This window comes from Trachypithecus francoisi, unplaced genomic scaffold, assembly GCF_009764315.1.
Source record: "Trachypithecus francoisi isolate TF-2019V2 unplaced genomic scaffold, Tfra_2.0 Contig00090, whole genome shotgun sequence".
NCBI classification, from domain to species: Eukaryota; Metazoa; Chordata; class Mammalia; order Primates; family Cercopithecidae; genus Trachypithecus; species Trachypithecus francoisi.
Genome location: NW_022680471.1, coordinates 94,731 through 119,015, shown reverse-complemented (window position 1 = coordinate 119,015; position 24,285 = coordinate 94,731). Strand labels below are relative to the sequence as shown.

The 24,285-nt window shown below is 52.6% G+C and overlaps 1 protein-coding gene and 1 non-coding gene across 7 annotated transcripts in view; one reads left to right on the top strand and one right to left on the bottom strand.

Moving 5' to 3' along the window:
- Positions 1-1,273: 1,273 nt before the first annotated feature.
- LOC117097717 lies at positions 1,274-1,381 on the top strand. Its single transcript, XR_004443048.1, has one exon. It is a non-coding gene; the product is annotated as a U6 spliceosomal RNA (small nuclear RNA).
- A 9,544-nt stretch (positions 1,382-10,925) lies between these two features.
- AGPAT3 (1-acylglycerol-3-phosphate O-acyltransferase 3) overlaps positions 10,926-24,285 on the bottom strand; it is a 104,577-nt gene continuing 91,217 nt past the window's right edge. For 5 of the 6 annotated variants that reach the window (XM_033226861.1, XM_033227107.1, XM_033227031.1 and 2 more), the window contains 3 exons: positions 19,853-19,928; positions 16,864-17,062; positions 10,926-15,767 (listed from right to left, as the gene is read on the bottom strand). In XM_033226861.1, the coding sequence (XP_033082752.1) occupies positions 15,679-15,767; positions 16,864-17,062; positions 19,853-19,928 (364 nt within the window). In that variant the 3' untranslated portion in view covers positions 10,926-15,678. The remainder of the gene's footprint in view (positions 15,768-16,863; positions 17,063-19,852; positions 19,929-24,285) is intronic. The other variant, XM_033227271.1, reaches the window with a different exon arrangement.

Here is a 24,285-nt window from a genome sequence, read left to right as displayed (position 1 = left end):
CCGAGACGGGCGGATCACGAGGTCAGGAGATCGAGACCATCCTGGCTAACACGGTGAAACCCCGTCGCTACTAAAAAAATACAAAAAAACTAGCCGGGCGAGGTGGCGGGCGCCTGTAGTCCCAGCTACTCGGGAGGCTGAGGCAGGAGAATGGCGTAAACCCAGGAGGTGGAGCTTGCAGTGAGCTGAGATCCGGCCACTGCACTCCAGCCCGGGCGACTGAGCGAGACTCCGCCTCAAAAAAAAAAAAAAAAGCTGTAAAAAGAGACAAAGACTCTGTATAATAATAAGGGGGTTAATTTGGTGAGGGAATATAACACTTAGATATGCACCCAACACCAGGGTACTCAGATATATAAAGCAAATATTATTAATAGATCTAAAGGGAGAGATAGACCCCAATAGAATAATAGTTGGACTTTAACACCCCTCTTTCAGCATTAAAAAGATGATCTAGATAGAAGATTAACAAAGAAACACTGGAATGAAACTACACCGTAGACGAAATGGACCTGACAGACCTTTACAGACATTTCACTCAACAGCTGAAAAATACATTCTTTTCATCAGCACATGGAACATTCTCCAGGATTGACAATATGTTAAGACACAAAACATGTCTCTGCAATGTTTTAAAAATCAAAATCATACCGGGTATCTTACCTGACCACAGTGCAACAAAACTAGAAAGCAATAACAAGAGGAACATTTGAAACTCTACAAATACATGGAAATTAAACAACATGCTCCTAAATGACCAGTGGATGAAGGAAGAGATTAAGAATGAAAATTAAAAATTCCATACTCACTTTGGCAACACAGATGCTGTTGCAGGCCGAAAGACTGAGGGTCATGATCAACTCAGTATACCACTGGAGGCTATGTGTGTAAACAGCAAACTGTTCTCATAAAAGCAAAATGTTGGCAAACTGGTGAACTGACAAACTGCTTCTGCCACCCCCAAGGAATACTGAGGGTAGTCACGACCCAGACACAGGTGTTTCTTGTGATTAGCTACAGGACACAGCTGAAGCCAGTTAGTAATAATATGAACCTGTGATCAATTAAGCAGCTGACCAATCATTACTTCCTCCTCCCTGCTCATTCTACCCAATAAATACGAAGGGCTGTGGAAGCTCAGAGGCTGCCCTTGCTCCCCAGAAGCTGGGAGTGCTCATCTTCTTCCCCAGGCCCCTTCCTTTCAAATAGTTACTTTTGTTTTAAGTTTTCATTTCTGCATATTGGTCCCCTTCTTTCAGTCCAGTCCCTTAGTAACCGTGGCAAACCACGGAAATATACTAAAGTTGAAATGATACAGAGAAGATTAGCATGACCTCTGCACAAGGGTGATGTGCAAACTCATGAAGTGATCCATATTTTTAAAAATGAAAAAAGTTTTAAAGATGTTAAATTCCTTGAAACAAATGAAAATAGAAACATAATGTGCCAAAACCTATGGGACACAGTAGAAGCATGAAGAGGTAAGTTAGCGCCGGGCGCGGTGGCTCACACCTGTAATCCCAGCACTTTGGGAGGCCGAAGTGGGCGGATCACAAGGTCAGGAGATCGAGACCATCCTGGTTAACATGGTGTAAACCCCATCTCTACTAAAATTACAAAAAATCAGCCGGGCGAGGTGGCGGGTGCCTGTAATCCCAGCTACTCAGGGGGCTGAGGCAGGAGAATGGTGTGAACCCAGGAGGCGGAGCTTGCAGTGAGCCGAGATTGCACCACTGCACTCCAGCCTGGGTGACAAAGGGAGACTCCATCTCTAAAAAAAAAAAACAGGCCGGGCGCGGTGGCTCAAGCCTGTAATCCCAGCACTTTGGGAGGCCGAGGCGGGTGGATCACAAGGTCAGGAGATCGAGACCATCCTGGCTAACACGGTGAAACCCCGTCTCTACTAAAAAATACAAAAAAACTAGCCGGGTGTGGTGGCGGGTGCCTGTAGTCCCAGCTCCTCGGGAGGCTGAGGCAGGAGAATGGCGTGAACCCGGGAGGCGGAGCTTGCAGTGAGCTGAGATCCGGCCACTGCACTCCAGCCTGGGCGACAGAGCAAGACTCCGTCTCAAAAAAAAAAAAAAAAAAAAAAAGAGGTAAGTTAATAAACGCCTACATCAAAAAACTGGAAACCTGCTGAGTGTGGTGGCTCACGCCTGTAATCCCAACATTTTAGGAGGCCGAGGCGAGTGGATCACTTGAGGTCAGGAGGGAGCACTTACTGGGTTTTGAGGATGGCACACGAGGGCGGCACACCCTGCTCACTGTCTCCGCACCTTAACTTGGGCTGGGGGCTGCTCCTTGCTGCCCAGGGGTCTCTACCCACGTGAATCCTGTGGCCTACGTGACAATATGCTTTTACCCCAGGCACTCACATTCCTTCCATCCATCAAAGTCAAGATCAAGTTCTGAGCTCAGCCGCAAAGCCCTGTGAACGAACGGCAGTTCTCAAAGCACCCAGCTGTCCCACGCCAGGATCTGGTGCCACTGGGATGTGGCTCTCTGTGCTCCCACCCTGGTTATTTCCACTTGACTCTGAACTAGCTGTACGGCTTGGGCATGGTCAGTGTCGTTGGTCTGGTCCCCGGCTTCCTCATCGTGTAGCGTGTGAGCTGCTGTTGGGAGTTTTGAAGATCACTCACAGTTACGTACATAGTCCTGGGACGCAGCATTCAGAAAGCACCGTGTGGCTTTATCTCTGTTCCTTTTTATTATTGTTGTTGTTGTTGTTATTTTAAGACAGGGTTTCACTCCATTGTCTGGGCTGGGGTGCAGTGGCACATTTGTGGCTCACTGCAGCCTTGAACTCCTGGGCTCAAGCAATCCTCGCACTTCATCCTCCTGAGTAGCTGGGACTACAGGTATGCACAACCATGCCAGGTTTTTTGTTGTTGTTGTTGTTGTTGTTGTTGTTGTTGTTTTGAGACAGAGTTTCGCTCTTGTTGCCCAGGCTGAAGTGCAGTGGCACAATCTCGGCTCACCGCAACCTCCACCTCCCGGGTTCAAGCGATTCTTCCGCCTCAGCCTGCTGAGTAGCTGGGATTACAGGCATGTGCCACTATGCCTGGCTAATTTTGTATTTTTAGTAGAGACAGGGTTTCTCCATGTTGGTCAGGCTGGTCTTGAACTCCCAACCTCAGGTAATCCACCTGCCTCAGCCTCCCAAAGTGCTGGAATTACAGGTGTGAGGCACCACACCCAGCCAATTTTAAAATTTTTATTTATTTTCTTTTTTAATTTTTTTTTTTTTTTTTTGAGATGGAGTCTCGCTCTGTTGCCCAGGCTGGAGTGCAGTGGCCGGATCTCAGCTCACTGCAAGCTCCGCCTCCCAGGTTTACGCCATTCTCCTGCCTCAGCCTCCTGAGTAGCTGGGACTACAGGCGCCGGCCACCTCACCCGGCTGGTTTTTTGTATCTTTTAGTAGAGACGGGGTTTCCCCGTGTTAGCCAGGATGGTCTCGATCTCCTGACCTCGTGATCCGCACGCCTCGGCCTCCCAAAGTTCTGGGATTACAGGCTTCAGCCACTGCACCCTGCCTAATTTTTTAATTTTTGTAGAGACAGGGTTTCACCATGTTGCCCAGGCTGTTCTTGAACTCCTGGCCTCAGGAGATCCTCCTGCCTCAGCCTCCAAAAGTGCTGGGATTACAGGTGTGACCCACTGTGCCCAGTCCCTCTGCTCCTTTCTTAGTGGTTGCTGCAGAAAGGGAGGGACAAGCTCCCGTCCAAGGTCTCCTCGTGAACCGCTGCCCAGGCCTTCATTCTCCGGCCCCCACTGCAGGCTTCTGGCCCAGGTACCCTGGAGACCCCCAGGACAGGGCGGTGGCTTTTCCCCAGGTTGTGCTTATGGCCCAGTGAGCTGTGGGATGGGAGCCCAGCTCCTTTCCCTCAGCCTTCTGGGAAGCTCTTCGTTTGCCTTTCATTTTCTGACGAGGAGGCTGAGAAATGACTTCGAAGTCAGGATTTTCCCCCAGGTCTGACTCTGCAGCCTGCAGGCCCCACCTGCACGGGTGGGAGAGATGGAAGAGCCACCTCAGGGGGGTGTGGACGGGCCCACCCTGAAGAGGGAAAAGGCCTCAGACCAGAAGACAGAGTGAGATTCCTTCCTTCCCCCACTGAGGGCAAAGCCTCTGGTGGACGCCCCTTCCTCCTCCCTTCGTGTGCTGGTGGGCAGAGGAGGCGTCACGGCCAGGCTCTGCGGCCTGGTAGGTGCTGGGCACACAGGACCAGAAACCGCTGGTCACCTCCCCACGCACCCCCCTTCCCACAGCCTCAGGGAGCCCAGCTGTCTTGGAGGGGGTGGGAGGCCTGACTCCCAGCTGTGGCCGTTTTCTGAAGAAGGCGCTGCCTTTGACCTCAGACCAGTCTCCAGCGCAGGCTGGGTCTGGGAGGGGACATGCAGGAGGAATGACCCAGGCGGCTCACAGCAGGTTCCCTCCTTCCTCTCAGGAATCTCCTGGGGGGACCTTCAGGATGACCTATTTCTACATGATTGTGCCCCGAGGACAGAGTCCTGTCATGCCAAGGACAAGGGAAGGGTTATTTCAGGGCAACTTGCCCCAAATTCTAAGCAGAAACAGAGTTTAGGATAATAACAGTGAGTTTCCGTCACAGAGGGCAGGGAATGTGAAGGCCACCCCCCAGCCCCACCCCGGGTCGTGCTCACCTTAGAGGCACCAGGAATCCACACTGCGGGGCCGGGAAGGCACGCTTCTCCTCCATGCATGGTCACCGCTGAGACCCCATGGAAACCTGCCCGGGAACACGTCAAGCCTTGTTCTCCAACCAGTCACTGCCCAGGCCTCTGCAGCCATCTGCTGACCTAGCGTCACTGTGGCCACTTCTGCTCCAGGAAGCATTCCTCCCTTGCTCCCTTGCTCGGAGGACGCTGGAGAAAGCGGCCAGCGGGGGCGAGGCAGGTACAGACCCCACACACTCAGAGGCAGGGCGTGGCAGGGCCCGTGGTGACACAGTAGGGACAATGAAGTCCAAAGGGGGTGGCATGCCCCAGAGAGATGGGCACCAGCATCGTCATGCCCGCCCCCCTGGCCCCCAGAGACCCCACGCCTCCCCTCCAGATCTTTCACTGGCAAAGGAGGGGTGCAGGCTGTCTCCACCCTTATTTTCTGGTTGGGAGCAGCAGAAAAGGGTTTGAGCAGGAGACATGGCATAGACCATTCACAGCTGCCCTGCTCTCTTCAGCCATCCAAGGCTGCATCCTGCGATTGCACAAGTTCCGCCGTGAAGCCACTGGAGGTGTCGGCCACCTTCCTGTTTGTTCTGGGGAGAGGGCAGATCCAATGGCTTTGGGCCAGCCTGAGGGGTCAGGTTTCTTACAAAGTCCTGGGCAGGTGGAACTGACCATGTAATCACAGCTGTGTGAGTTGGAATTTTGGGGGCAGAAAGTGATGCATTTAAAGGCTGCTTGAGCCAGGCACGGTGACCACACCTGCAATCCCAACACTTTGGGAGGCCAAGGCGGGTGGATCACCTGAGGGGTCAGGAGTTTGAGACCAGCCTGGCCAACATGGTGAAACCCTGTCTGTACTAAAAATAAAAAAACTACCTGGGCATGGTGGTGCATGCCTGTAATCCTAGCTACTTGGGAGGCTGAGGCAGAAGAATCGCTTGAACCCAAGAGGTGGAGGTTGCAGGGAGCCGAGATCATGGCACTGCACTCCAGCCTGGGAGACAGAGTGAGATTCTGTTTGCTTGAGGGGAAATTATGCTCTAGAATTCCTTCTGGTCCTGATGGGCGACTGAGAATTGCAGAGAAGCTGAAGGGAAGCCGTAGGGACAGGTGTACAGCCCCTTCCCAGACACACTGCGGGCAAGGCCCACCCAGCTCTGCAGCCCCTTCCCAGACACACTGCGGGCAAAGCCCACCCAGCTCTGCAGGCGCCCAGGACAGACAAGACGTGGGTCCTTCTAGGTCCTCTGACCTCTGGTATAGGTCAGGGCTTCAAGTCCCTCCATGACAAGTGGCACATGGGAGCCGAACCCCACGCTCATGATGTCTGTTCCTGGATGTCCTTAGATCTTGCAGGGGTTTTGCAAACAGGCTGGACATACTTGTCTAGAGCCGACTCTCCCCTGCCCTATCTCCAATCCCAGTTTCAGATCATTTAGCATTTGCTTGTCTCCAAGGACCTCCCTTGCCGCTGCGCACACTCCCTGGCTCCAAGTGCCCGGGAAGCTCCACCAGCCCTCACTCTGCACTCCACAAGCCGAGCCTGGCCAAGGCCTGTGGGCGTCCCAGGCATCCCGGGTGCAGAATCCACTGCCTGCTGCATGGGCAGAGGAGCACAAGCTGGCACTGCTCCCCTGGGGCTTGCTCCCCTGGCACAGAGCAGCTCGTCTGCTTACGCACCCTGCCCTGCATGACAATCCTTCCAGAAGGCAGCTCGAGGTCTTTGTGGGCCCCACACATGAAAACCAGGCTGGGTCCCGGGTCCCTCCCACCACACGCGGACTCCCCCTGGGAGAGCTCTGCAGCTGCCATGTTCCCCGCCTCCCCGCTCTCCGGCCTGCTCTGAACACCTTGGACTTGTCCGCCTTTGCCCATCTGCTTTTCTGGCAACATGGTCCCATCCCACTTCCTGGAGACACATGCTGCTCCTGTGGGTCTAATGACCTCCCACTGGTCTGAGGAGCTGCAGCCAGAGGCTTTGGGTGTGTTGCTCTGGTGGGCACAGTCCTGCTGAGGTCAGTCAGGAGCCCACCCTCCTTGTGTGCCCTGACGGAGGGGGATGACGTCGGTCCACATGCCCTGTGCTATCAACTTTGCACAAGATCAGCGTTATCGGCCGGGCGCGGTGGCTCAAGCCTGTAATCCCAGCACTTTGGGAGGCCGAGACGGGCGGATCACAAGGTCAGGAGATCGAGACCATCCTGGCTAACACGGTGAAACCCCGTCTCTACTAAAAGATACAAAAAACTAGCCGGGCGAGGTGGCGGGCGCCTGTAGTCCCAGCTACTCCGGAGGCTGAGGCAGGAGAATGGCGTAAACCCGGGAGGCAGAGCTTGCAGTGAGCTGAGATCCAGCCACTGCACTCCAGCCTGGGAGACAGAGCCAGACTCCGTCTCAAAAAAAAAAAAAAAAAAAAAAGATCAGCGTTATCACAGCAGTGTGGAGGGACACAGGGGCGGGGCACGCACCTCAGAGGTGCTAAGGGATGAACTGCACCTACACCCGCACCCGCAAGGGAGGCCCAGTCCAGCAAGGAGGGGTGTTTTTGTGTTTTTTTGAGAGAGAATTTCACTGTGTTGCCCGGGCTGGAGTGCAGTGGCACAATCTTGGCTCACTGCAGCCTCAGTCTTCTGGGCTCAAGTGATCCTGCCATCTCAGCCTCTCAAGTAGATGGGACTACAGGTGCACACCACCACACCTGGCTGATTTTTTGTTTGTTTTTGAGACAGGATCTTGCTCTTTCATCCAGGTTAAAGTGCAGTGGCACAATCTTGGCTCACTGCAAATTCTGCCTCCTGGGTTCAAGTAATCCTCCCACCTCAGTCTCCCAAGTAGCTGGGACCATAGGCATGCACCATTATGCCTGGCTATTTTATATACATATAATATTTAATTTTTATTTATTTATTTTTGAGATGGTGTATCATTCTGAGGTCCAGGCTGGAGTACAATCTCAACTTACTGCAACCTCCACCTCCCAGGTTCAAGCGATTCTCCTGCCTCAGCCTCCTGAGTAGCTGGAATTACAGGCTCCCACCACCATGCCTGGCTAATTTTTGTACTTTGAGTAGAGATGGGGGGGGTCTCACCATGTTGCCCGAGTTGGTCTCGAACTCCTGAGCTCAAGTGATCCTCCCACCTCCGCCTCCCAAAGTGCTGGGATTACAGGCGTGAGCCACTGTGCCCTACCAAAATATATCTATTTTTTAATTGGCCGGGCACCATGGCTCATGCCTGTAATCCCAGCACTTTGGGAGGCCGAGGTGGGCAGATCACGAGGTCAGGAGATCGAGACCATCCTGGCTAACACGGTGAAACCCTGTCTTTACTAAAAATACAAAAAGTTAGCTGGGCATGGTGGCGTGCACCTGTAGTCCCAGCTGCTCAGGAGGCTGAGGCGGGAGAATGGCGGGAACTCGGGAGGCGGAGCTTGCAGTGAGCCAAGATCACACCACTGCACTCCAGCCTGGGTGACAGAGGGAGACCTTGTCTCAAAAAAAAAAAAAAAAAATTGAACTCCTAGGTTCAAGTGATCCTCCTGCCTGGCCTCCCAAAGTGCTGGGATTACAGGTGTGAACCACCGTGCCCAGACACAAAGGGTTTAAGAAGTGACAGGAAAAGATGAATCATGGGGAGGAGGAGCCCCTGGGGGCTCATGAAAGGTTCCAAGGGGAGAGGAAGCAAAGGCTACTGCCACAGCCCCTCCCCTCCAGGCTGGCACAGGCAGGGCCCAGGACAGACACAGGCCGGGGTGCCCCCAGGTCTGCCAGGACAGCAGCCACTTGCTCAGCACCTGTCACAGCCTAAGCTCAGGAGGTACACTAATCGTCCTGACAACCGTCCCCATCTTACAGGCGAGAACACGGAAGGGCATGGAGGTTAAGAACCTTCTTGGCCTGGGACACACAGGTCCTAAGGAGTGAGTTTTGGGTTTTCATCTAGAGGCCTCCAGGCCCCCAAATCCAAGCCTCCCCCTGTAACACACTGTCCCATGGAAACACATTTCTGCCCATCTGTGATCAACAGAATGGGCCGATGGAGACGGTAGAGGCATGCTGGGATCTAGCTGGGCTTAAGCAGAGGCTGCGCCAGCAGCTGTGAAGGGAGCTCTCACATGTGATGGGCGTTTGGACGGCATGACCTTGCTGGCATTTCCCATCCCTGGATCCTAAGACATCGGAGTGGCTCCACCTGGCAAGTGCTGGGAGGCTGGGACCGACTGCAGAGCAGCAGCTGAAGCCGCCCGGAGCCCTCTGTGGCCTTGTCCTCTGGTGCCTGCCCCTGTGACTGGGCTTGTCCCTCCCCCAGGGGGTCAGCAGTAGGCAAGCACCTGCTGGTGTACCTGCACGTGTGTGTGTGTGCATGTGTGTGTGCACGTGCACCCTCAGAGGCCTCCTGGCCACATGTGGGATGATCGAGGCTCACGTCCAGAGTACCTGCGGTTGGACTTGTTCCTGCCCAGCCCAGGTGCAGGCCGCCTGCAGCGGAAGAGCTCACATCCAACAGCAAAGCAAAGCTCGGGCCACGTTGCCAACTTACTAAGACTTCACAGGACTGTTGATTTCTTCATCAAGTTCCTTAGCCCTGGGGGGCGCTTTCTTCAAGAGGGGTTTTCTCTCCATGAACCCTGCTGCTGTGTGAGCCACCCGGACAATTCCGGGTTCTCAGACATCATGCTCAGAAGAGACATGAAGAGGGCCGGGTGCGGTGGCTCACACGTGTAATCCCAGCACTTGGGGAGGCCGAGGCAGGTGGATTACCTGAGGTCAGGAGTTCGAGGCCAGCCTGACCGACATGGAGAAACCTTGTCTCTACTAAACATACATAATTAGCCGGGCCTGGTGGTGGCGGGCGCCTGTAATCTCAGCTACTTGGGAGGCTGAGGCAGCAGAATTGCTTGAACCCGGGAGGCGGAGGTTGTGGTGAGCCAAGATCGCACCATTGCACTCCACAGCCTGGGTGACAGAGCGAAACTCCATCTCAAAAACAACAAACAAACAAAAAAGAAGACACGAAGAGGACGGTTCCCCAAGTCACTCCTCACGCTGCCCCTTACTCTTCAGGTGTGCCCGTGTGTGTGCTGGGAACGTGCGTACATGTGTGCATGCGTGCGGCTATGAATGTCCCCACACACACGGTGTGTGCATGCGCATGTGCACACACTCACATGTCCCAGAATGTCAGGTGGCAAGGGCTGACTCCTACATACTGAGCTTCTGGGTGAAGTGGAGGCGGGATCTGGGCCAATAAAGGCAGGCAACGGGCCTCACGGTTAACCTTGGCCCCTCTCCTGGGTGAGCCGGATGCCTGTGATGCTCAGGGTGATGAAGTCCGCAGGGGTGTGCATGGCTGCCCCCCAGTGCCCCTGAGCACTGGTGTTCAAACAGGCAAAGTGGGGTTCAGGCAAGTCAGTGCCTCTTGTTAGAGGGCCAGGCCTGACCTGCCCATGACATCCCCATACCAAGTGGCACCAGGCAGTTCGCTTTCATCTCCCAAGAAAACAACAGATCATCATGCAAAATTCTGTGTGCTCTGAATTCAGGATATGTTTTTAAAAAATAAATGGCATCTGGATGTGGGACTTTGAGCCAGGCCTTTCCAGCTTCTCAGGAACTGGGCTAAGCACCAGCACGGACCGGTCACCCTCACCGATGCCATCGGGGAAGGAGACAGCCCCGGAGAAGACAGTATGTCACCATGGTTGGCAGGGCCGTTCCCAGGAGCACGTGGACACCCAGACTCTTCAGCTTAGCTTATTTTTAGAAGACACAAAAGGAGAACCTGGAATATCTTTTGGTTCTAACGAGAGTTTTTGTTTTGCTTTTTAATAAAGAAGAGAAAGAGGTTCCTTGGTTTTCTCCACAGACGAATCTGTTTTTACAAAAAAAAAAAAAAAAGGTTGCTTTGGATGTGTACACGCCACTTAGGAAAACCCTTTTCTGGACATCATCGGATCATTTCGCGTATTTTGTGGACTGCCTGATCTTCCCCTGCGTTTTTGCCAGGTGACCTCTCTCCTTTTCAATTTTCCCTTCCAGAAAGCAAATCGTAGGGAATGGAGGGCCTTGAAAAGTGCCATCGGCAGGATGGCCTCCAAGGAAACAGAGCCCGTGGGAGTGGGCTGTGCAGGTGGGTGGCCCCATGGGACAGGAGTGCCTGGTGGCCCTGGTTTCCCCTTGAAGACATCTATGCAGACTGCAAACAGAGAAACAGAAGGAGGCACGGAGTCGCTTTCTCTTATATTGTGGTTTTTTATCCCTCTCTTTCACAGCAGCAAATTGAATAAACAGATGCCCGCAGCATTTCACCAGTACACAAGAGCTACTCGCGCTTGAGCAGGTGCACACCTGCCTGTGTACACAGGTCCTCGCGCAGCACAGCAAACGCAGCCAGGCCTTCGGGACACAGGCCTTTGAAGAGTAAGTTAGCAGCCCTCACCCCAACAAGCTTCTAAAGACCAAAAATACCTCTATCCTCCACTACATAAAGCTTGTGAGTAGCAAAACTTGTAAAAATGAAGCGTACAAAAGGAAACATCCATATAATACATTTGCACCCTGTATACAATGGGTCCCTTTGAAACTGGCCAACAGTCAGCGATGGCAGATTTTCAATTATAGAAAAAGAAGCCAGTGGCTGTCATGTGCACTCAGGTCAATGGTTTGTGTGAGTTTTCCAGAGAGAGAGAGATTTTCATTTACAGTTACAGTACTTGCTGGCGATCTTGGTGATTAAGAAGCCAGTTGAATTTCCTGGCATTTAGGCAAGTAACATTTGATTGTCACAACGTACAATTCTGAGACAATAAATACAAGTAGATCAGATGCATTTCTTCATTGTATCAAGTAACTCCAGTTTAATTTAATACAATTTAGTGCATTTCAGTATCTCATTCACAGTTCGACTTCTGTCCAAATACTTGTGCAACAAAAAGTTAAGAAATGGAAAAGAACTCCAGGTGACATTGTCATTACACAGCTTCCAATTCTAAGACAACTCAATGATCTTTGAAAAGCATACGCTGCTGTTGCCTGGGCCGAATGACACCAATGTCTCTGGTAACTTCCTGGGCTCCCTACAAGTGTTCCTGTCATTCTGTTTCCCGAGCACTTTGTAAGAATGCCACCATTATCCCTGAATTAACAAGCAGCGAGTGTTCATGATAAAACTTAATTCACGTGTCCACCCCACTCGAGCAGATCAGTGTGACATCTTTTACGCAAAAACCGTTTTTGCATCCTGGCCCCGAAAGGCAGGAATACGGAGCTGGATGTCTGCATCCCCCGGGTTGGCCCCGCGGCAGGGGTATGGGGCAGAGCCAGGACGGAGTCAGGGGTGTGGCCGGCCCCAACCTCCCCCACCCCCCCCCCTCCCGGGCCGGAGAGGGCTTGCCTTTGGTTTGGGGACTAGTTCAGTAGAGAAAGGGGCAGGCACACGGCCGGGGACATGCTGTTTCCAGAAAGAAGGCAGGTAGGCGTTTCGGGCTGGCCGTTTGAACCCTGAGCCTAGGTGCAGCGCGGAAGGGGTTAGAAGCACGGTGCTGTGGGGCACTAGTGCTGTACGCCAGGGCTACATGCAGTGAGCCTCAGGCCAGAGGCCTGCAGCGGGAGTCTACGGGGGTGGTTAACAAGTCAGGTGAAACTCTGCAGGGCTGGAGAGATTATACTCGGCTTGTTGTATAAGTGTCTCAGATAGAGACAAAGCATGCAGAAAGTTATTCTTCACCCCCAATCGGACCCCAATCGGTAGCCACAACAGGCGTGGACAGCCCGGCAACAGCTACTGAATCGCACGTGAGTGCCACACACGGCTGGGTCCAACCACTGCTTTTCCTTGAGGTCAGTGTCAATGCTCAGCAATACCTTAACAGCGTGAGGAAAGATTCTCATGCCGTGGTGCACGCAAGGCAGTCAGGGGACAGATGAGGCAGAGAGACTCAAAATTGATCGAAAGGACCTGCTATTTTTTTTTTTTTTAACAAGAAAGTGCTGCTTACATTGTTGTTTTGTGTATTTAGTGATTTGTTCAGCCCTCATCTCTTCCAACGGACTCTGCGCTTCCTGAGGACAGGGACCTGAAAGCACCTCACGTAGGGTGTGCGTCTGGTACACTGTCACCGCGTACCGGACAACCAGTGTCTCACACGGGGGAAGATGATGAAGACAACAATGGCATCCTTGGGAAGATGGGCAGGAGACCCCCTGACACCTGGGCCTAAGCTGAGAGTCAGGCCAGCGGCGTCCCCAGGAGACCACAGCCCGGGCTGGGAGCTTGGCCTGCCAGACGCCCAAGGGTGGGCCTGGGTCCTCTCGGCCGGAAGCCTCCAGTGGGGAGCCTGGCTCCGGGTGGGCAACAGGAGCTACAGGCCAGCAATGCCCTTCCTGTCCTCAGCCTGGCTCGAGGACCAGGTGCGGAGGGCATCAGTGATGCCAGGCCCAGCATCTGCCTCACCCCGACAGCGGCCAGCACAGACTGTGGGCTACCGAGTTGCCTCAGCCTTAACACTCAGCCTGAATTTGGACATAACATTAACTGAATTCAGCTCAGAAGTAGAGTGTAAAGGAAAAAGAAAAAAAAAGACTACTCTGGGATTTATGAATTTAATTTAAAAATGGAAAGGAGCTCTCCTCCCCTTTTCCTTCTGAAGTGGATGAAAAGCAAAATCCACCCTCTTCCAAAAAAAAAAAAAAAAAACCCCAAACATTCATGGTGTAGTTTTTATTGCTCTTAAAGGCTTGGTGTTGAGAAGCACAAGCTAAGCCGTGAGATGGGAAGGAAACCAGATGAGGTGTGACCCCTGGGCCTGGGCCTCCATCTCCACTCTAACCTAGGGGCTGCCCAGCTCCGCCATGACTCAGTGCAGAATTTATACATTATATATTACTTTCAAAGGGAGGGAACTTCTATGGGAAACAATAACTAAGTCATAAAAGATCTAAATTTGCATTTTCCAGGTCATATATGCGCATGGTCGTGCCCCTCGGCTTTTCTCCTTTAAGATTCTGCGGGTGTTAGTGAGTCAGTGGATGGCGTGATCTAAACACACATGGAGACGGATGAGCAGTGTGCAGCATGAGGAAGGTGCAGGAGAATCTCCAGGGTGCTCAGCCAGGGGAGTGCATGCCCTGCTCACAGCACAGCTGCCTGAGTGGGCAGGTGGAGGGATGAGATTTCAGATGTAGGGAAGCACATTTCCAAAGTGACAGTGTCTGCAAGCGTGTCTCGTCTGGTTTCCTTGGTCTCGTCTGGTTTCCTTGGTCTGCCCCTTCACCCCCGTGAGGAGCCGTGCTCTGAGCAGGTGTGCGCAGCTGGCATCCTGCACACGCCCCGAGAGCACAGCCCCCACAGACCTGGGGCCCGGCAGTGCCTCTGTCATGCAGAATGCTGCCATCCCCATCCCATCTCCCCAGGACACTTAGGCCTGATGCCTAACTATGTTCTCGGTTTACTTTTCTTCATGCCTCTTTTCTCCATTTGTTTTCCCCTAGAAAACTCAACCTACCTCTGTTCAGAATGCTGGTTACCACACATCAGAGATAACATCCATTTTTGTTTCTTCCCTTGCTAAAAAGATGAGGGGGGTGTGACTTAGAACAAGCAAGTTGAAAGCCAAATGCAGGTGGGCTGATGGTACCGCAACCGAGTTGAGCTTTCTACCACTGCCACTGCTCCAGGGGCTCCACCCGGCCACGCCGGGGGAGTGGACATGCTGTAGAAGCATCCCTCGCTCGGCGTGGGCCAGGGGCTCGCTGCGAGGCCGAGGGAGCCAGCGTGTCCAGCCGAGCGCTGCCCTCTGCTCTGCCTGGACTCAGAGACGTCCAGGAGGCAGGGAGCTGGGCGCTCAGGGGTGGCCAGGCCACAGTGATACCAGCCAGGATGGGGGCAGGTCCTCCCCGAGGACACAGTGCGAGGCTGGGGGGTGGGGGCCCCACCTCTAGTTTCCAGCAGGAAGTTAAAAACCACCAGGAGATCAACCAGTAAAAATAAAATCTCTAGAAGCCAATGAGCTCAGCGTTAACAGTCTCCAACTACCTTTAAAAAACAGAGGGTTGACGGTGCCCTCGCTTCTTCCGAAGCATCCTAGAGTGCCACAGGCTGCCCTGTCCTCCCTCCTTGGCTCCTGATCTGTGGGATGGGGGGGCGCGCGGTAGCCCCGAGGGTCCTCCCTCCCCAGCACCCAGTGTGGAGGGACCAGGGTCTGACAGCCATGAGAGGGACAGAGGAGCTTTAGGTGCATGGAGAACTCTGCATTTCACGGAGTTCTCGGGGTCCATCCACTTTAAAAACAGATGTACGTATTTACACACAGGGTCAAATAGGAGCTAGGGCAGACAGGGCTCTGGAAAGGAAGGTGGGGCGTTCGCCCTCAGCCAGCCCCAGGACAGGGCAGAGTGAGGGCTCCGACTTCGAGGAATCGACCTGATGTTTGTGCCGGTGTGCTTATCGCTACGGGCGCTCTCCACGGGGCCCCCACTGGGAGCCAAGGTGCTGAGCCAGGCGAGCTCCCCGGGGAACGGGACCCGGCCGTCCACTCCCAGAAGGACAGCAGAAATTCATCATGAGACAGTTTCTTGGGGGGCGGGAGGTGCAGAAGAGGTGAAGGGCCAGGTTAAGTTCCCAAAATAACTGATTAAAAAACAAAAAATTTGATCTACGTTTAAGGAGAGAAAGTAGCCAAAGGCTCCCTCGTGGAAGCGGAGTTCTGGAGAGATGGCGTCGCGGGAGGCCTCTCCACCCGGATCCACCTCCCACGGGTGCGCTCGGAGATGCTGGGGGCGCTGTGGGAGGCTGCTGTGGGAGGCTGAAGACTTCCTCTGGCAGGCCTTCTGAATTCTTTACTCTTGGCTCAAGTTTTGTTAATATTAGTCACCAGTTAATAAGAAAAATAGTTTCTAATTGTCTTTTCCTCCACTCTGTGTGTTGCTCTGGTTTTAATTGAGTTAACTGGATACCACCGTCAGGCCACATGTGTTCAGTCACAGCCATTAATTATTCCTTTTTCTTAAACTCTTGGTTTCCGTAGCTGGAGCCTTTTTCTATCTCAGTTACTCCTATCAGTCTGCGAACTCCAAAGGAAGCTTTCGAGACAGGAGAGAGAGAGAAGAGGTGAGTCGGATGACCTGGCCTTTTTGCTGTAAAACGTGTTACGGGGGCTTCTTTCCTCTGCCCCAGACCCTCTCCCTCTGCCCCACACCCAGTGGCGTCTGCTGTCAGAGACTCGGTGTGGCCTGCGGGGAAAGAGCCCTCAGGCCATGGCCTGCTCAGGCAGGGGTGGGGGCACATCTTCTGACCCGCTGGGTCCGAGGCAGGTGGACACGTGGACCTCACCCTGCCTGCCCCTCTGGGTCTCTGGCTGGTGGGAGTAGAAGGGCTTCGGGGCATTCTAACAGCTCAGCCTTGCAAACCCAACAGGTGGCAGAAGTGGACAAGCAGGACCCTCAGATGGAACCAGGTCACATCCTGTCCTCTGTGGGTGACCTCAAGTCATCATTCAGTCCAATGGGAGAGGCTGATGGCAGTCACTGCTCTGGGGAATCCCACCCCCCAAGGCCCCTGGCAGGGGAAAAGTGGGAGCAGGGGAGGAGCTGACCCACGGGCCGGGCCCGGGGAGTCGGCTCACGGGGCGATGCACACGGACTGCGTCTCCGTGGACAGAGACCCCTCGATTACGGGGAGTGGGTGGGCTCCCGAGTTCACTACAGAGACAGGCTGGGTGTGTGTTTGGCCCCAGGCTAGCTGACAAGTTGTGGTGGGCTCAGCATCGTGCTTGGGGTGGGCACACAGTGGGGAAGTCGCTGGGGTCAACGGGGAGGAGCTGAATGATGATGTCCTGCTTAAAGCTCCTGAATGGCCATCCCAGCCTGACCCCCTAAGAGCCCAAAAGCAGACAGGGGGACTGGGGACCCTCTCGTCAGCATCCTCAAGGGCACCGGCCAGTGGGGCTACAGTGGGGATGGCGCTAGGGTGGCAGCCGTTCGGCTCTCTGAGGCGACCCTCAGCTCGCAAGAATTCAGGCTCTGAGGCCTGCAGGCCGTGGGGATCCTGGCTCCAGGGTCCATAACAGCCAGGCCCCCGCCTCCCATGGCCACTGTGATGAGTCACCGGGTCCCGGACCCTGTGGCCAATACTGTGAGGCCCGTCAGAGTGTGAGCCGTTAGCGACAGTGTCCATTACCTGCTCCCACAAACCCCAAGAACGTCAGGATCAGGAGAGGTGATCCGCTGGCAAAGACGCCCAAGACAAAACTGAAGAGGGGAGACAGGAGAATGGTGGCCCAGGACAGGAAGTTCAGGAGGGTCCACGGCCTCCGGGCAGGCTTAAACTGCTCCCCTGGAAACACACCCTTCTGATTATACATCTCCTGGAGCGCGTCCTGGAAGAGTCAACAGAGAAAGGAAGCGTGAGGCTTTTTTACAAGCTATTATTTCACTGCAGGAGAAAATTGTTGGCAATGAAAAACGACTCAACCTAATAAAAGCGCCACATCACTTAAGAGGACAAATCACAGAAGCTGCAGGTGGGAGGCGAAGCTGGCTTTACGTTTTTGGAGAATCTCTGATAGCGTGCGTCAAGAGCTCACAAGCGTATCAACCCTTTGATTGAGGAAGTCGCCCAGGAGAATATTTGGTCAAGAAAGCAACGTTGTGAATACCAGGGTCTGCCTGCCCGGCACAGCCCAGGCCACCCACCACATCCCACACCTCGCACGAGGCAGAGTCCGTGGGGATGGCAGGTGTGGCCTGTGTGTCCTGCGGCCTGGATGCAAATCCCCGCATCCCGCAATCTCAGCTGCACGGCCCACGAAAAGTTCCTTAACCTCCCGTAACTCGGTTTCCTGGCCTGGAAAAGGAGGCTAATGAAGAGCTGGGAGGAGAGAGGAGCCCGGCCAGGGCCACCTGCAGGAGGTTCTAGCCCTGGTGGAAATCACCATGCCTGATAGAGCAGACACTCTGCAGCCACTGCCCATGGGCGGGGCAGCCTGTGGGACTCTAAGATGATTGGGAAGTAGTGAAGGGGACCATCAACCCTCTCTCTTTTTTTTTTTTGAGACGGAGTTTCACTCTGTTGCCAGGCTGGAGTGTAGTGGTGTGATCTCGGCTCACTGCAACCTCTGCCTCCCAGGTTCAAGTGATTCTCCCACCTCAGCCTCCTGAGTAGCTGGGATTACAGGTGCGCACCACCACGTCCGGCTAATTTTTGTATTTTTAGTGGAGACAGGGTTTCACCATGTTGGCCAGGCTTGTCTCGAACTCCTGACCTCGTGATCCACCCACTTCGGCCTCCCAAAGTGCTGGGATTACAGGTGTGAGCCACCACACCTGGCCGACCCTCTCTCTTTTAAAGGCGGTTGGAGACTGTTAACACTGAGCTCACTGGCTTCAAGAGATTTTATTTTTACTAGCTAATCTCTTCACGGTTCTCAGCTTCCTGCTGGAAACTGGGATTGGGGTGCCCCCTGGCAGCCACACACTGTGTCTGTGCGGAGGCAGGTGTCATCATGTCCTGGCCACCCCTGAGCACCCAGCTCCCTGCCTCTGGAATGTCTCCGAGTGTCCCGGCACACACCTTCTGGCTGTGTGCTTCCTGAACTATGCTGTTTGTATAAATTCAAACCTCAAGCCTGTTGGAGGGCAGGCCTGTAATTATGAATTCCCAGGGCAGACTTTCTTGAGCCCAACAGGAGAAACGCAAGTTTCAAGGCCATTTCTCTGCACTGGGAGGTAATTTTCCTCTTCAGTTGAACCTTTCTGAGGGCCCGATTCTCAGAGTGTCCCAGCATCATGTGGGGTTTTCGGTTCTAACGTCCTGCCTTGAATGAGGGGAAATCTTTATCTTCTGTTTCCATGTAGGCATCACAGCTTGAGACTTCAGAGGATGGGGCAGGCAGAAAGCACCAGCCAGACATGGCGCTGCTGGCCCCCAGGTCCAGGGCCCTGTTTCAGCCCCACATCCCTTTTCAGTCCCAGGAGATTTCCCTTATTTTCTTTTTCCTTTTTTTTTTTTTTTGGGACAGAGTCTCACTCTGTTGACTAGGCTGGAGTGCAATGGGACGATCCTGGCTCCTGCGACCTCCGCCTCCCGGGTTCAAGCGATTCTCCTGCCTCAGCCTCTCAAGTAACTGGGATTAGAGGCACGCGCCTCCACGCCTGGCTAATTTGGTGTTTTTAGTGGAGACGGGGTTTCACCATGTTGGTCAAACTGGTCTTGAACTCCTGACCTCAGGTGATCTGCCTGCCTCGGCCTCCCAAAGTGCTGTGATTACGGGCGTGAGCTATAGTGCCCGGCCGATTTCTCTTACTTTGAGAGCCCATCAATGCATTTACAATATTTTTTACATCCTGGGAGGATTTCCTGGTTATCTCCTCTCACACAGGGCCAACAGTGGAAAGCGAATGCCCCACGCATTTGTGTGTATAAAACAAAGGGAAAGTTGGGCTGAGCAAGCCATGGGGGAAAGAAATAAGGACTGAGTGTGGTTTTCAAAATAATCTTCTAACATCCCTAATTTGTTTCTATTGCACAAGGAGTCTAGCGACCATCTATGTTTGTTACATCCCTGTAATTTCTTTTATATAAGAAAATGAAACAAATGTGACCAAATGTTACCAGCCCTAGTTATACAGGCATCATGTTACCCTTCATACTTGTCTGTAGTTTGTTAATTTCTCAAACATTAAGAAACAGGGCCCAGGTGTGGTGGCTCCTGCCGGTAATCCCAGTACTTTGGGAGGCTGAGACGGAAATATTGCTTGAGCCCAAGAATTCAGTACCAACCTGGAAACACAGTGGGACCTCATTTCTACAAAAAGAAATTGTTTGAATCATTAGCTGAACATGGTGGCTCGCACCTGTAGCTCCAGCTACCCAGGAGGCTGAGGCAGGAGAATCGCTTGAGCCCAGGAGGTCAAGGCAGCAGTGAGCCAGGATCGCACCACTGCACTCCAGCCTGGGTGACAAAGTGAGACCCTGTCTCAGAAAAAAAAAAAAAAAAAAAAAAACAGAAAGAAGAAGAAGAAATCAAAGAAGGATCAGGAGTATTTGGGACCTGGGTGGCACTCCTGTCTCCCAAGGAGTTCCCACGTGTCATCTGCCTGCTCGCCAGCGCCCCTTCCACAGCCTCTTCAGGAGACCAGGACCCTGAGCGAGAGCACAGCCTGCTTACCTTCTCCTGGTACAGTTTATGAAGCCACTGAGCTGCCTCCTTTTCATCCAGCGGGATCTCTTCCAGAGGAAATCTCCTGTTTTATGAAGAAGGTTCAAGGTAGGGTGAATCATCACGAGTTCACACTAAGAAGAGGGCACAGGGGGCATGGCATGCACCAGGGTGGCCTGTGGGCCCCACTCATTCTATCACATCCCATGATTTCTTTTTTTTTTTTTAAATGAAGTCTCGCTCTGTCGCCAGGCTGGAGTGCAGTGGCGCGATCTCTGCTCACTGCAACCTCTGCCTCCCGGGTTCAAGTGATTCTCCTGTCTCAGCCTCCCGAGCAGCTGGGACTACAGGCGCGTGCCACCCCACCCAGCTAACTTTTTTTTTTTGAGACAGAGTCTCGCTCTGTCGCCCAGGCTGAAGTGCAGTGGCCGGATCTCAGCTCACTGCAAGCTCCGCCTCCCAGGTTCACGCCATTCTCCTGCCTCAGCCTCCCAAGTAGCTGGGACTACAGGCGCCCGCCACCTCGCCCGGCTACTTTTTTGTATTTTTTTAGTAGAGACGGGGTTTCACCATGTTGACCAGGGTGGTCTCGATCTCTTGACCTCGTGATCCGCCCGCCTTGGCCTTCCAAAGTGTTGGGATTACAAGCGTGAGCCACCGCGCCCGCCCTCTCATTCTCAATTTCTAAAAACAAACATCAAACGAGCCTCTCTTCAGGCATTCGCCCTGAGTACACAGTCAGCCTGGCATGGCGGCGAGAGGCCACAAGGTGGCCTTCTGTGCAGGGATGGCGGCACGGCAGCATAACCCCAGCGTGCCTGTGAGTGATTTCACCGGGCAGGCCATGCCTCTGGTCCCATGAGGAGGGCCGTCACGTGTGAGCTTCTGAAAGTTCTGGTCTTTCGTGGTATGTTCAGTCTTTGGAGTCAGTCATGACTGACAGTGTCTTTCATAAGGCAAAGAAGATTATTTCACAAACGAAATCCACTTGCTTCAAATATGAAAAGTATTAAAAATGTAGACATTTTAATCTCAATTAAGAAATAGCTGATTTCAGTTTGGACACTAATTTATTTACATACCTAATCTACCAAGTGGATGAGCAGCCCACAAGTTGACATGTCTACTTGGTAAGATAAGCAGGGTCATTACCTGATAAATCTAATTGGAAAATTTTAAATAAGTAACATGTCACAGCTCTTATTTTGAAAGTCAGTCGGAATTTGAGTAAGTAGATGGGGTAAGCCACTCACATACGATATATTAAAATCTTTTAAAATTGAATAAGAACACCAAGTTCGCCAGCTAGGATTACAGCAGTGATTCTTTTTTTTTTTTTTTTTTTTTGAGACGGAGTCTCGCTCTGTCGCCCAGGCTGGAGCGCAGTGGCCGGATCTCAGCTCACTGCAAGTTCCGCCTCCTGGGTTTACGCCATTTTCCTGCCTCAGCCTCCAGAGTAGCTGGGACTACAGGCGCCCGCCACCTCGCCCAGCTAGTTTTTTGTATTTTTTAAGTAGAGACAGGGTTTCACCGTGTTAGCCAGGATGGTCTCGATCTCCTGACCTCATGATCCACCCGTCTTGACCTCCCAAAGTGCTGGGATTACAGGCGTGAGCCATCGCACCCGGCCTATAGCAGTGATTCTAAGGAAACAGCGATACTGTATGTACGGGAGCCGGGACTTAGGGGCTGCCACGTCCACGGCACCCGTCACTGAGCCACACAGCAAGACTTTAGGTAGGCGTGACCTGTTTTCACTGGTGCCCAGTTCTCTCTTCCCTCTGGGCAGTTAAGAAAAACACACATCCAAACAAGTTGGCTACTATTCAAAACAGGCTATTCAGGCTATTGATTTATATAAACAGGCTGTTTATATGAATTAAGCAATAAAATTTAAAACACACTGATATGAGAACATAATGTGGCTCATGTATCTGAAGAGTCGAGTTTTCTTAGAACATGAATGTACTCTTTCATTCAAAACAATTCTGAAAGTTATAAGATATTCAGAAAATCTTGCCTTATAGTCAAACTGATTAAAATTAAATTCATTTTCGGCCGGGCGCAGTGGCTCACTCCTGTAATCCCAGCACTTTGGGAGGCCGAGGCAGGCAGATAACGAGGTCAGGAATTCGAGACCAGCCTGACCAACATGGTGAAACCCCATCTCTACTAAGACTACAAAAAGTAGTCAGATGAGGTGGAATGCGCCTGTAATCCCAGCTCCTTGAGCAGCTGAGGCAGGAGAATTGCTTGGACCAGGAGGCGGAGGTTGCAGTAGACGAAATTGTACCACTGCACTCCACCCTGGGTGACAGAACGAGGCTCCATGTAAAAAAGAAAAAAAAAAATCATTTTCTATATAAAATTTTATTGAAAAATAACTTTGGCCGGGCGCGGTGGCTCAAGCCTGTAATCCCAGCACTTTGGGAGGCCGAGACAGGCGGATCACGAGGTCAGGAGATCGAGACCATCCTGGCTAACACAGTGAAACCCCGTCTCTACTAAAAAATACAAAAAAACTAGCCGGGCGAGGTGGCGGGCGCCTGTAGTCCCAGCTACTCGGGAGGCTGAGGCAGGAGAATGGCGTGAACCCGGGAGGCGGAGCTTGCAGTGAGCTGAGATCCGGCCACTGCACTCCAGCCCGGGCGACAGAGCGAGACTCCGTCTCAAAAAAAAAAAAAAAAAAGAAAAGAAAAATAACTTTAACATTAACAAAAATAAAATGTGGTTTTCTCTTAAAAAAAGAAAAGGAAAAGAAAAACACACATCCCTGCCTCCTACAAGTCGCTTCCGTAAGGGAGCATCTTAGCGGGTGCCCGATGCTGCCTCTTCCCTGCGGTGGCTGCCGGAGAGTCACCTTGCTAAGGAAGGGCGGCCCGACGCCATCACGCGGGGACAACTGGGCTGCCCTGAGCACTGTCTGGGCTTATCGTGGACCTTTATGAGGGAGAAGCAAATCGCTGCGTTGTAAGCCAAAAAATAAATAAATAAAAATAAAAATAAATAAAAATAAAAAGACAAACAGGAAGGAACCTGCCATCCACAGGCAACCGCAGTGCCTCCCAGCGCCCAGGAGGGGGCGACGGCGCACCTCAGAGCGGGAAAGACGTGGCTCCAGCTGTGGGGCCCACCCGCGAGGGTTCCACAGCCGGGCAGGTCTCCACGCTCGAAGGTCACGCGCCTCACACTTCAGTCTAGAAACCGAGGAACCCGAAGCTTCGGTGTATGGGGATTCCACCTATGGATCCTCAGCCCATAAGTGAAAGCTGAGTCTCGTGACAACACAAGCACACGCCAGCACACGCCACACACCAGCACCCACCATACACCACCCCTCAACACACACCACCTGCCAGCACACACTACACACCGGTGCACACACCGGCACATGCTAGCACATACCCCACACGCCACACGCGAGCACACGCCACACACCACCCCTCAACACACCACCTGCCAGCACACACTACACACCGGTGCACACACCGGCACATGCCAGCACATACCCCACACACTACATGCGAGCACACACCACACGCATCAGCAAACGCCAGTATACAACAGCATACAGCACACACCAGCACATATGCAGGGTTCACAAGGCTCGGCCGCATGCTGGTGAGCAGATGGCCGTGAAGACAACATTACGTCCCGGTGAACCAAAACAGCTTAACGTCGGCCCCAGGTTCAACTGGCGTGGGGAGGATTTGCCACAGACACCATTTCAGGAGCAACCAAGGTGCAGAGGCTCCTCTGCCTACAGTGAGGGGAGGGGCCTGCCCAGAGGCCTACGCTGGCTGACTGGTTCCTGACACACACAGCCCCACGTCATACACACCACACCACACACATCAAACACACCTAATTTATACACACCACACCACACACACCACCCCCCACATATGATTCATATACACACACCGCACACACACACACACATGCACATTTATAATTTATACACACCACCCCCACGATTCATATACACACACCACACACCACACACCACCTTTACATACATTTATATACACACACATATAATTTATACACACACATTACACATTATACCACACATACCCACATCCACACATTTTGCACACACATGCATTTATAATTTATACACACATACTACACAGTTCAACACACACCACACACAAATTTACACACACCATACCCCACACACCACACACACATTTTATGCACACTACACACACATCACACATGCCATACACATATGTAATTTATACACACACCATGCTATACACACTCCCACATACACCACCCCACATGAATACACAAATTTTTACACATACTACACACATATAATTTATACACACGTATATATTATATACACACTACACTGCACATACCACACCCATACACAACACACACAACACACATAATTTACACATAATGCACATACACCACACATGCACACATAA